Here is a 12,677-nt window from a genome sequence, read left to right as displayed (position 1 = left end):
TAAATACATAAAATATTGCGATTTTTTATTATAACATAAAAAGTGGGTTACAAAAAAATCTGAAACAACGAACAGAATAAGTTAAAGCAGACAACCTATAATCTTTGTAAAATTTCTCAAATTCAAATTCAATTCCCTTACCTACGCTTTTCAACCATGAAATATTAAAAATAGAAGCCGAAAAGGAAATTGTATAACCTCACTTCAGTTTAAATTATTAATTATTAATTTTAAGACAAATAATTATAAATATTTCAATCGTGGTATTTTTCCAATAAGCAAAAACGAACTCTTTTCCTGAGTTATTTTCGGAGCATTTTTTTCTATCAGCCCGCCATTTTGCCTATTAGCTGTTCAATATCCCATGATCTGCGAATGCTGCCAAGTTTTGAAACGAGCTCATGGGCGCGCTCTCACTCAAAATGTAGGAGTTTCGCATCTTTTTATCTATGTTATTATCTATGACTGAATTAAACGACGCTTTGAGCTGAGAACGACGGCGCAAATTTTAAAAATAATTTCACTGCCGAATGAAGAAATAAAGAAGAAAGAATTAAGTTTGTGGAGTGAGAAATTCACGGGTGTATAGATGTTAATTAAACTGACTGGTCACCGCAAGTTTTACTTAAATAATAAAGCAGCACAGAGCCGAATGAAATTTCCATTTATTTAACTGGATTTCCAAAAATAGCGTGGTGACCATAGAATTTAAAAAATTACTTTATTAAATTAAGGAGTTAAGTGTGGTACCAGAAATTTAACCAATCGACGTAAATTAAATCGTGCCTGTATACGAAATTTTTCCGAAAACACGAATACCGCTTTGAATCGATCGTAAGTGGGAAAGAGAGACAAAAACGAGCACTACATAAAAAAGGATCATTTGACAATGGCGACTTTCTACATACATGAAGATGCGGAGAAGGAGAATCCACAAATTCCTACGGTATTAAAGGAAAAAACCCTGGGTGCCGGCGGCAATAGAGGGAATCCCTTTCAGCCTTCTGTACTTGGAGGTGCCTTTCTGCCAGGTAAGGGCAAGCAGACTGACGGTATGGGGCGCGCTAACATGGCAGTTCTAAATGCAAATTCAAATAACGGTCATGGACGCAAGGCAGCTGGTGGTATGGTGGGTAGCAAAGTGGCGTTTCGAGAGGTTGGGAATGCAAAAATACACAATGATAATACCGCAATATTAGCAACAGCGGCAACTGCGCATACAGCGGTTACACAAGAAGAAAAAGAAAATAATTATATAGTCCAGCAAAATTGTCTTAACAAAAATAACTTTAGTGATGCTTCACAAAAAGGAAGGGTTTACGACGACGATGAATGCGCCTTTGAATCTACGCCAATGTCTGTGTCCGAAGTGCTGTCGCCGATGTCCGTAGATCGTTCCCTAGCTGATATTACTCAACAATCCGAAGTGTTGGAGGATAACAATGACGACAGAAAAGTCGCTGATTTAACTACCGAAGCGGAGGAACGAGAACGACGCCTCCTCATTCCTTGTAATAATCGACAACGTTTCTATGAGGTTGTGGAATACCAAAGAAATATCTTGGAATATTTCCTTGAAAGTGAGAAGAAACGTCGACCTAAACCGTACTATATGCGTCGCCAGGCTGATATTAATCATTCAATGCGCACAATTCTCGTGGATTGGCTGGTAGAAGTGTCCGAGGAGTACAATTTGGATACAGAAACTTTATATCTTTCCGTATCGTATATTGACCGTTTCCTTAGTCAAATGTCAGTAGTGCGCAGCAAATTGCAGCTGGTTGGTACAGCAGCCATGTTTATTGCATCCAAATATGAGGAAATTTACCCACCAGATGTCGGCGAATTCGTGTTCATTACAGATGATACCTACAACAAAGCACAAGTTTTACGAATGGAACAGATTATTTTAAAAATTTTAGCATTTGACTTGTGCACACCGACGGCTTACGTGTTTGTCAACACTTATGCTACGCTGCTAGACATGACAGATAGGCTCAAATTTCTGACTCAATATATTTGTGAGTTGTCACTTCTGGAAGCTGATCCCTATTTGCGTTTCGTACCGTCGTTGATATCTGCTGCTGCCCATGCATTGGCAAGACATCTGTTGGATTACACGGTTTGGACAGTTGAATTGGAAGAATTAACAACGTACTCTTTAGAAGACCTTAAAGAAGTACTCTTGCACCTCTGCAAATCACATAATGGTGCTACAAAACTAGCGCAACAGGCCATACAAGAAAAATACAAGGCCGATAAGTATAAAAAGGTATCAACAATCAAACCTATTGAACTGGATGAAGAAGCATTCGAATTTATTTTACGCAAAAACAATGAATTGATTAGCAGGGAAGAAATACACGAAAAGCCCGCATCGGGGATAAATAACGAACATATACGGCGGACGGTCTCTCAGATGTTCAATTGATCCAAATCAGATGAGAGGACACATCTCAATACCTACTTTAAAAGGGTTTTGTGTTTGTTGAGAAACGCTTAATAGTCCTTGTTCATAATTTATGTTTCCTTTTATATTTTTGTTTGTGTTAAGGGATGGCTAAATTTCGAAGTCAAGCATATTTTCTCACGTCGTAAAACTTTAATTTGAAAACTAAACTTATATATGGTTGATGTAGTCTCAACACAAAAATATAAGGAATTTAAATGGTAAAATACTTAATTACTTAAATAAAATAAATAATTAAATAAAAAAATCCCTTGCAGTAAAAGTTAAGCTGTAATACATGAGTATTAGTTCGGCTAATAAATGTTATTTCATATTTATTCTTTCAGAAAATGTGAAAAATAAGCATGCAACTACGTCAATCATATTTATTTATAATTTACGCGATATGTAAACAAACTGACACATTTGCTGTAGTATAATAATTTATCTATTATTTCTTTCTTTTCTTCTATTTATTAAAAACAAAACAATTTTCAGTTGTTCCCGCCAATCCTTATCCGAAATATCAAATGAAATAGTTTGTTTTGATTTTTAGCTGTAAATTTTTATTTTTATTATATGTTGTTATTTATATTTTTGTATTTTTATACGATTTTACTTTCCTACATAATCACAATTTTAAAAATTCGCGAAGGATTAGTAATCCGCACTGGATTAGTAATCGGATTTCGTAAACAAAATATGAGCTTATTAGATACTGTAATGCATATACAAAATTGCAAATATTTATGTAATGTCGCAAAGGAGATATGTCTACTAAGATAATATACATATTTAAGAATTCTGACATACAGTAGTGCCCAGCTCTTTTGAAACATTGAATGCTTGTAATATGCGTTGAATTTTTTCTAGATTATCCATGAATAATCTCACTAGTAAAAATTTGTTCGAGTTGGTCCAATGTTGGCAAGCGATTTGCATAGGCTTGATCTTTGAAAATGTGGAGTATACAGCTATGGTAGTATGATTTTTCCACGAGGTTTTGTTATGGCATTTGGTACTTGGACACAACCGATCGTGTAATTATTTTATTAAAATTATTGGCTCTGTTTAGAATATTTTGTTTATCAAAAAATAATATTGTAATAAACAAACCAACTGCACTAAGGCATATACATGTAATGCTAGCTATTTTTAAAATAATAAATATATTCAGTCAAATATGTAAAATAAAAAGTCTATTAATCTAACTCAAACGAAGGACTGCACGACCAATTCGTCTGCAAACGATGTCGTTTCTGCAAGCAATTTTGCATCTCAATTGTTCGTCTACGGCTTGTTTTTATGTCGATTACGTTGGAAACGCGTTTTCTTGTAAATGGATCACTGTGGAAAATGTTTCTACTGCTGATGTTGTAGCAGTATACTTTGCTCTGTCAGTGTAGTGTGCATCGTCAAGCTCATCTAACGATAGGCCCAGGAAACTAGCTGTTTCGGCAGGTTGGGTCCAGAGGGAGAGGGGTGTTAGATGAGTGGGTTTGATGGGGCATGTGAAAAGGTGGTTAGTGTCGTGCGGGGTGCCTTCACATGTCGGACATATGTTTAGTATGTCGGGGTCAATTCTGGATAGGTAGGAGTTCAACCTGCTACAGTATCCAGAACGTAATTGTGCTAATGTTACACTCTCGGGGAAGCTGAAGCTATTCGTCTGCAATGGGTGGTGGTTGGACTCCGATAACGGCATTCAGGTACCGGGATCTTAAGAAGGTGGTAAATGTCTCCCGCTGAATGTCGTTAATTGTCTGTCTGTATACTACCGGTCTAGTAAGTATCGGTCTGTTTTGTCCTGGATCTCGTCGACGTAATTGATGAGGTGGCTCCAGAATTGCTTGAGAGACGGCTCAGGCTCAAGCAGGTGTCTGCATGGGTGGGACGTGCGGTAGCACTATAACAGAAACTGCTTGCTGACCATTTTGTTGTGCTCCCTCACAGAGAGCATATGAGCCTTGTCGTGTAGGTGTTGTCCGAATGGCAGAGTTTTGGCATGAAGCTTTATCCACTGCAAATCACTAGTTCCAGGCGACCAGTCAAGCGCAGCATAGTTTAGAACCGGCCGGCCTATTGCCTTAAATGTCGATAGCAACATTTCTTTGTTGTTGTTGTTGTAGCAGCAAAAACATTCCCCATACATATATGGAGAATGCTGCTGAAGTGACAGTCCTTGGCCGGGTATAAATCCGGGCCGTTCCGATAACGTAGAACCGACTGTCGTGGGAACGAACATTTCTTTGTCTTTACCCAAAGTGCTGCCGGCAAGCGATTTGAGGACCTTGTTGCGATTTTGAACTTTTGGGTAACTCTCAAGATTTTGGGGTTGTTAACAGTCGGTATTGGTGTGGCGTCGACTTTTTGCTTAAGTTGCAGTTTGACCTCCTTTGTCCAGGTGTTAAAGAGGACTTCGTGGGGGAAAGTTGTAGGTTCCTCGCAGTGAAGAAGCGAGAAAGGCAGGGGAGGTAGTCGTTTACTTTGGCGCACAGGCCATCAATGTCATTGTCCGACGCCATTATCGTGCAGTCTTCGGCGTAGGAGACCGAGGAAACTCCATCTGGTGGCTGGGGAGTTTCGAGATGTAGAAGTTAAAAAGCAAGGGTGAAAGGACACCACCCTGAGGAACTCGTTGCTTTATTTCCCTCTGTTTAGACATTTGGCCTCGAAACAGCACCGACGAATGTCGACTACTCAGATAGTTCGCGGTCCACCTCTTCAGCCGTGGCGGGAGTGTGTGGTAGCGTGGCGTGGGTGACAGTGTTGTCAGGTATTTCGTGTAGAGTGGGAGTAGAAGGGCTTCAAGAGTCTTCCCTACTGGGGAAAGGAGAGTTATCAGCTGATAAGGATCCCCTTGGTTGGCGGGTTTCCCAGGTTGCAGTAGTGGAACCACTCTCCCTGATTTCCACTTGTCAGGAATTACGAGAGTGGCTATGGGCATATTGAAAACCCTTGAGAGGTTCTCTACTCCCAATGAAGCCAGCTTTTTTAGTCCGTCAGGGACAATGGCTTTAGATGATTTCGTTTGATTGATTTTGTTGATAGCCTCCTGAACCTGATCACTGGAGAAAGCAATTGGCGCACTGTTGTTCGTCAGTTTGTGCAGCCGTTTAATGCACAACGCTTGGATCTATCAGTCCGAGGACGCAGTATGAATTGCCGGCTGAAATAGCTCGCGCATCTCTTTGGGTCCGACGAAGTGCAACCGTTGAAGTTGATATCCTCCTTGTCTTGTGTTTCGTTGGGTTTGACATTGACCTTACAGTGGACCAGAGCTTACTCACACCAGAGGTGAAGTTGCAGGTCTTCAGATGTTCTTTCCATTTAGTCCGGTTATGTTAGATTACCAGTTCCCGGATCTGCAAATTGAGATCCATTATGCAAGGATCCCCGGGATCGACCTGGCGTAAGTGGTCACGCTCGTTTGCCAGAACAGGTGCTTCAGTTGGGAAATTGGGACGTAGGTCCCGGGTTCTTCCAGCGGGTATGAAGCGAACCGCAGCAGCTGGCCAAATTAGCTTTGTTAATATATGACCGGTGATCCGCGGAAACAAAGTCGGCAGGTCTCTCGATCGAGATGATAATGGGCAAGTGGCCTGATGCTAGCGATAGCATAGGTCGCCAGGCCAGACCAGTGCTAGCAATTGTGGGCATGCTGCTGCAATTGCCCACTACCCTGGTGGGGGCGTCGTCGTTTACTGTGCTAAATGTCGAATCGTTTAACTGCTCTGCCAAATGCTATCCCTTACGATCGTTTGGTAGGCTTGAGTGCCAAAGATCGTGATGCGCATTAAAGTCACCTATTACTAAACGGGTTTCACCTCTGTTAAGCCCCCGAATTTCAGGGTGACATCCTGCTGGGCAACAGGTGAGAAGTGGTCGGACTATAAACGCTATAAATCCTTTCTGCGCACGTTATAACCATCCCTGGTAATCGGGGAGGAGCTAGCGTGCAGTTTTGTCTCTTGGACAGCAGCTATTTTGATTCCATGTCGGCTCGTGAAGTTGACTATCTCGTCTAACTTGATCGTTAGTCCATTGTAGTTAAGTTGGAGGAGCTTGAAGCTCCTCGGGAGTATTTTCATAACTCCGGATGTGAGGGATGCGTAAGGTTATCTCCGTTGGTCCTGCTGTGCGTTTCGCAGTTGTTGTTTCGGCCTGATGTTGATGGGCGGCTGCACCAAGGGGGCGGTTCCGGGTGGCAGAACTCTGCAGCATGGGGCAACGAAACCATTGCAAGACTTGCACTTGACTGATGTCAGGTTCCGAGGAACCCTGGTGTGACACACGGGACAGATTGTGCGGGAGACCAAGAGCTGCTGGTTTGTCCCTGCACTGGGATTGGAGCAGGAGGTTTGTGGGTCAGAGAGGGAGTTGTATTGCACCGGTCTGCTACTAACCGTTGAGGTTTGATTAGTGGCGGCAGTTTTAGTTGCCAACGATGACGCCGCTGAGGTAAACGTCGCCTAGTGGCGGGAACAACACGTGGCCACAAACCGTGTGGACCACTCCTTTTGTGTCTTACGGCCTAAGCAGGTCTAAAGATGGCACCACCCGTTGCACTTATTGCACCAAACCAGGTGAAGTTCGGGTGGAGCCGTTTGTGGCACATACAGCAGTAGAATACTTCTGGTTCAGGGTTGGGTTCAATACCATCCCTAAGAGAAGTATTTGGATCAAACATGCTGCGTAGAATTGCTTCCGTGACGGTAGATTGGGTTGGGGTGCGGTACGCTAGGCAGGGCTAGTTTACTGGGGCAGCAGCCCTTGGTCGGGAAAAACCCGAGTCATTCCGGTAACGTAGAGCCGGCTGCTAGGTAATGAAAATATTTCAAATCTTCGCCAGATGTTTGAAAAATTACAACAACAAAACAAATAATAAATAAAAATATCATTTTGTTTTATCGTGGTAGATCATATCACTCTATATAGCTATACTATATATATAGATTCGCCTTGGTACGTATGACGTAAGCTATCAAACTATGAAATTTGTCCTAAACTTATTTCTTTCAAATATAGAATCAAGGCGCGAATTGCTCAATTCACACGCGAACGATTTGTTTGCCAGACGTTCACTTCGAGATACATAGATGTATGGCTGTAAAATTAGAAATTTAGCACAAATTAATATTGAGTGACATTGGCAATCATGTCTGTGGATATATTTGTTTACCAGCTGTTATCTGTTTTGTTTCTATATATTTTTTAGTTTTAGTTATTTCTATGCAAATTCAGAATTGCAAAAAGAAGTAAGCGTCTAAATTGTATTTCATTGCATAAATCAGAACAAAATTTATTTGAAGCGATGGATATTTAATCGATTTTGGGATCAACATCAATTTTTAGCTAGTAAGACGTATGTGTGTATTTCCTTAATCCTTCGTAAAACGTACTTATATAATTTTTTTGTAGTAGGCAAATATGCTGCTCCGTTTTAATTCAGTTATTGTTAAAAGTAAACATCAGCTGCCACCTTTAACTTGGTCATATATTTTATTGCGGGACATAAGTACCGAATTGACAAACGCCTTGCGACCATTTTACTTTGCGGTGCACCCTGATTTCTTTGGTCAGCATCCAATACAGAGGAATGTCAATGAGAACTCTTTGAAGCTTTTAAGTGCGCATATGGAATCTTTATATGAGCGGAAGTATCAATCATTGTACGAAACTAAAACATTACAGTTCTACATACGAGATGGAAATGCCAGTTCGCGAGATACCTTCAAATTAATCAAGGTAACACTGGACCGAAGTACAAACGATCCAAAGTTGGTAGTACAACGTTTGTTGGAATTATGCAACCTTCCTACGGATTATGTTAAATCTATTAAATCAATGCCTGTGACGGCAGCCACGAGTGCAACAGCAACAGCTGCGGGTTTCGCGAATGCCGCAAGTTCTTTTAAAGTCGGAACCGATTACAACTACGGATCTCAGTTCTCGGCCTTCGAAAGTGCTTTTTATAATGTAAGTTTACTACTACTTATGCATATGTGTAAACGATTTTTTTTTTTCAAAGGGTAAGCTTCGTTCATGCAATATGAAAATATTTATTTGGTTTTACATATATTTATACTCCATATCACGCCATGGTGAGCTTTATACACAGCTCATTTCAATCGAATACCTAAATCCTCGGTAATTTGTGGATTGTCTTTACTTCAACGTTAGTCACCTTTCAATGGCAAGTGGCTTTAATGCGTTTTTGGTGGCACAAGCTCACTGAAGGTTAGCTTTTAAAAAGGCATGATTCTTCACGTACGCCGGTCCCAGATTTAATGAATATATACTATGAATTTATCGTTAATTAGTTACTATGAACGTCTTTTAATTAAAGAGTGTAAATCAACGTTTTAAGATTTCTATTTTTTACTTAATTGCAGACAAAGAAAGAGCAAAAGAAAACACTGGATTCTTGGTTAAAAAAGAATGCACCATTGGCAAAATTGCGCACTGCTGAGTTGGATGACTTAAAAGAGGAGGTAAAAAAGTTGCAACAAGCAGTAACGAAGCGTTTGGATCTGAGAGATATTCGTTATGACTGCGGTTGGAATTATGAACATTTTCGGGGGTGCCTGAAATCCTTGGAACGCATGACAGATCTGCATGGTGACGATATGGGTGCGCTGAAAAATCGTATTCTAGTTTTTGCGCCGTTCACTGGTGTTAGCTTAGAAGGGCACATTATGTTATTTACTGGGGATGTGCTGACAAGTTGGATTGATTTCATAAAGAACATTCCAAAACACGACGAGTTTTTAAAAAGAGTCCCCTTCTATGAGAATACACTGTCGCAGGTACTGCGCAACATAAAAATTGGGCGTAGGAAGTTTATGCCTAAACAACAAGCGCGCGAATATGCGGCACATTTGATAAAAGTGACAACGACACTTGGTGATTACCTTACTGTAAACAAGTTTCCAAAGTCCTGGCCACCCACGCTGGAAAACTATGAAATAGTCATTGAATCGGAGGCTGGTCCGTTAATGGTGAATCCTACAGGTCAGCTAATAGCACCAGCAACATGCCCCGGGTTCATGTTAATCGATTTCATTACCGCCAACTTGGATATAGCCAAAGAACGTACAGAAAAATATCAAACACAAAAGACAATAGAGCGGAAATTAAACGCGCAATGTATACAGCAGTTGCGATTACAGACCTTGACCAAAGATGACTCCGTAACACCTGACAAAATGATAGAAACAATGAATAAACTACTAACATATAAAGATATACGCTTCCGGGAATTGAATCTGCACATAACGAACTATTACTCTGTACTGACGGATGGGATTGTTTGCATACCCTGGGACTTTGAACCAAGGTAGCATACGAATTTTGCGTAATGAAGAGGTAGAAAATATTTAATATTTTCTATAGTGATTATTAGCTCTTGCAAATAGTATATAATACATCCATGTTTTTTCAATATACATATACTTTTTGTAATTCTAGAATACGACGACTACGCCCAAATAAAAACAAAAATATTAGTATAAGTAACAGAAATTTACAATGCGTTTAATAAGTTTTTTTCAAATTGGCGCTGTAACAGCAATTCAATTCAATTAATTCAGATAGATCTCCTCCACATGACCTCTCTCTTCTTTATGCCTCCAGTGCGTATCGCATCGGATACTTCAGGCTGCAGCGTGCCGTCACCTAAACAGCGGAACCGCGAAACTTACTTGGTAACATTATGTCGCTGAAAAGATCAAACAGCTCATCGTTCCATCGTCCATGGTATTTGGCATTGCTAATGAGATGATCCAAAAATCTCCAACACTCCAATGAACGCCAAATCGGATGATATAATGCTTATGCAGCATAAATCATCTACTTATACATTAGGAGTAATAAACTAACCTGGTAAAGTGCAGCATAATTCACCCCTTGTCCTTCGTCACTGCAGCATCTCTATGCAGCTATGTTACGCCTATACTTCTTTTGTTGTTGTTGTTTTAACAGCATAGTTTGCCCTGTCAGTGTAAGTATATCATCGGTCGTCTTCGTCTAGCTCATCTAGGGGTAGACCCAGGAAACATGCTGTTTCGACAGGTTGGGTCCAGAGGGAGAGGGGGGTTAGATGAGTCTGATTGAGGGGGCATGTGAAGAGGTGGTTAGTGTCGTGCGGGGTACCTTCACATGCCGGACATGTGTTTGGTATGTCGGGGTCGATTCTGGATAAGTAGGAGTTTAACCTGCTACAATATCCAGAACGTAATTGTGCCAATGTTACACGAGTCTCACGGGGAAGCTGGAGCTCTTCATCTGCAATAGGTGGTGGTTGGACTCCGATTACGGCATTCACAGGACGGGAGTTCATTGATAATCATCGTTTATTGACTGTCTAAATACTGTCCGGTCCAGTAGGTTTCGGTCAGTTTTGTCCTGGAGTTCGTCAGCGTAGTTGAGGAGGTGTCTCCTGACGTGCCTGGGAGGCGGCTCAGGCTCAAGCAGGTGTCTGCAGGGGTGAAACCTGCGGTAACACCCCAGCAGGAACTGCTTGCTGAGCAATTTGTTGTGCTCCGCAACTGGGAGCATTTGTGCCTCGTTGTGTAGGTGTTGTATGGGTGACATCAGGAGGCACTCGGTCGCTGTCCGAATGGCGGTATTTTGACATGTCTGAAGCTTTGTCCACTGCGAATCACTAGTACCAGGCGACCAGACAGGCGCAGCATAGTTTAGAACCGGCCGGCCAATTGCCTTAAATGTCGAAAGCAACAGTTCTTTGTCTTTGCCCCAAGTGCTGCCGGCCAGCGATTTGAGGACCTTGTTGCGATTTTGGACTTTAGTGGCAATTGCGGTTGTATGTGCAGAGAAGGAGAGCAATCTGTCAAAGGTTACACCCAAAATTTTGGGGTTATTCACAGTCGGAATTGGTGTGTCGTCGACTTTTACCTTAAGGGACAGCTTGACCTCCTTTGTCCAGGTGGTGAATAGGGTCGCCGTGGACTTGGTGGGGGAAAGTTGGAGATTCCTCGCAGTGAAAAAGCGAGAAAGGTCGGTGAGGTAGTTGTTCACTTTGGAACACAGGCCATCGATGTCATTGCCCGACGCCATTATCGTGCAATCGTCAGCGTATGAGATCAGGGAAACTCCCGCTGGTGGTTGGGGGAGCTTCGAGATGTAGAAGTTAAAAAGCAAGGGTGAAAGGACACCACTCTGCGGTACACCTTGCTTAATCTTCCTCTGCTTTGACATTTGATCTCGAAAAATCACTGACGAGTGCCGACCGCTCAGGTAGTTCGCGGACCACCTCTTCAGCCCTGGCGGGAGTGTCGACTGATAAATATCATCTAGTAGCGTGGAATGGCTGACTGTATCGAAAGCCTTCTTTAGGTCCAACGCTACTAGGACAGTCCTCTCGCAGGGGCGGTTTTGGTTAAGCCCGCGATTTACCTGGGCGTTTATGGCGGTGAGTGCCGTGGTGGTGCTGTGCACTCGTCGGAATCCGTGCTGATGTGGGGCTGGGGCCAGGTGTGTCGTGTAGAGTGGGAGTAGGAGGGCTTCAAGTGTCTTCACTACTGGGGAAAGGAGAGTTATCGGCCGATAAGACTCCCCTTGGTTGGCGGGTTTCCCAGGTTTCAATAGTGGGACCACTCTCCCTGCTTTCCACTTGTCAGGGATGATGAGAGTGGCCAGAGACAAATTGAAGACCCTTGTGAGGTATCCTACTCCCAGGGGTCCCAGATGCTTCAGCATCAGCGCGTTTAGTCCGTCAGGGCCAATGGCTTTCGATGATTTCGACTTGTTGATGGCCCCCTGAACCTCATCACCGGAGAAAGTAAGTGGCGCACTGTCGTTCGTCAGTTTGTGCAGCCTTCTGGTAACACGACGTTTGGTTTTGTCGCCCGGAGGATGCAGTGTAAACAGCCGGCTAAAATAGCTCGCGCATCTCTTCGGGTCCGACGAAGTACAACCGTTGAAGGTGATAGCCACCTTGTCGTTGTGTTTCGTCGGGTTCGACAGGGACCTAACGGTGGACCAGAGCTTACTCACTCCGGAGGTGAGGTTACAAGTCTTCAGGTGCTCAACCCATTTAGTCCGCTTGTGTTGATTTACCAGTTGCCGGATCTCCAAATTGAGATCCCTTATGCGGGGATCCCCGGGATCGGCCTGGCGTAGGTGGTCACGCTCGTTTGCTAAACTGGCTGCTTCTGCTGGGAAATGAGGACGGATGTCCTTATAGCATCCAGCTGGTATGAAGCGA

At 42.5% G+C, this 12,677-nt stretch overlaps 2 protein-coding genes across 5 annotated transcripts; both read left to right on the top strand.

Moving 5' to 3' along the window:
* Positions 1-450: 450 nt before the first annotated feature.
* Positions 451-3,598, top strand: LOC128861666 (G2/mitotic-specific cyclin-A-like). Its single transcript, XM_054099968.1, has one exon. It carries the CDS (start codon positions 890-892, stop codon positions 2,429-2,431), a length of 1,542 nt encoding a protein of 513 aa, XP_053955943.1. The 5' UTR covers positions 451-889; the 3' UTR covers positions 2,432-3,598.
* Positions 3,599-7,613: 4,015 nt separating this feature from the next.
* On the top strand, positions 7,614-9,967 carry LOC128859640 (T-cell activation inhibitor, mitochondrial). Of its 4 annotated transcripts, none has more exons than XM_054096607.1 (3): positions 7,614-7,807; positions 7,874-8,428; positions 8,845-9,967. In XM_054096607.1, exons 2-3 carry the CDS (start codon positions 7,880-7,882, stop codon positions 9,790-9,792), a joined length of 1,497 nt encoding a protein of 498 aa, XP_053952582.1. In that variant the 5' UTR covers positions 7,614-7,807; positions 7,874-7,879; the 3' UTR covers positions 9,793-9,967. The 4 variants fall into 4 exon arrangements, with proteins under 4 accessions (XP_053952582.1, XP_053952580.1, XP_053952581.1 ...); XM_054096605.1 differs by having other exon boundaries at positions 7,615-7,807; positions 7,871-8,428; XM_054096606.1 differs by having other exon boundaries at positions 7,615-7,814.
* The last annotated feature ends 2,710 nt before the right edge of the window (positions 9,968-12,677 follow it).

Source organism: Anastrepha ludens, chromosome 4 (genome assembly GCF_028408465.1).
Source record: "Anastrepha ludens isolate Willacy chromosome 4, idAnaLude1.1, whole genome shotgun sequence".
In the NCBI taxonomy this organism is placed as follows: domain Eukaryota; kingdom Metazoa; phylum Arthropoda; class Insecta; order Diptera; family Tephritidae; genus Anastrepha; species Anastrepha ludens.
The sequence above is the reverse complement of the archived record's forward strand: the minus strand, read 5'-3'. Positions and strand labels throughout refer to the sequence as shown.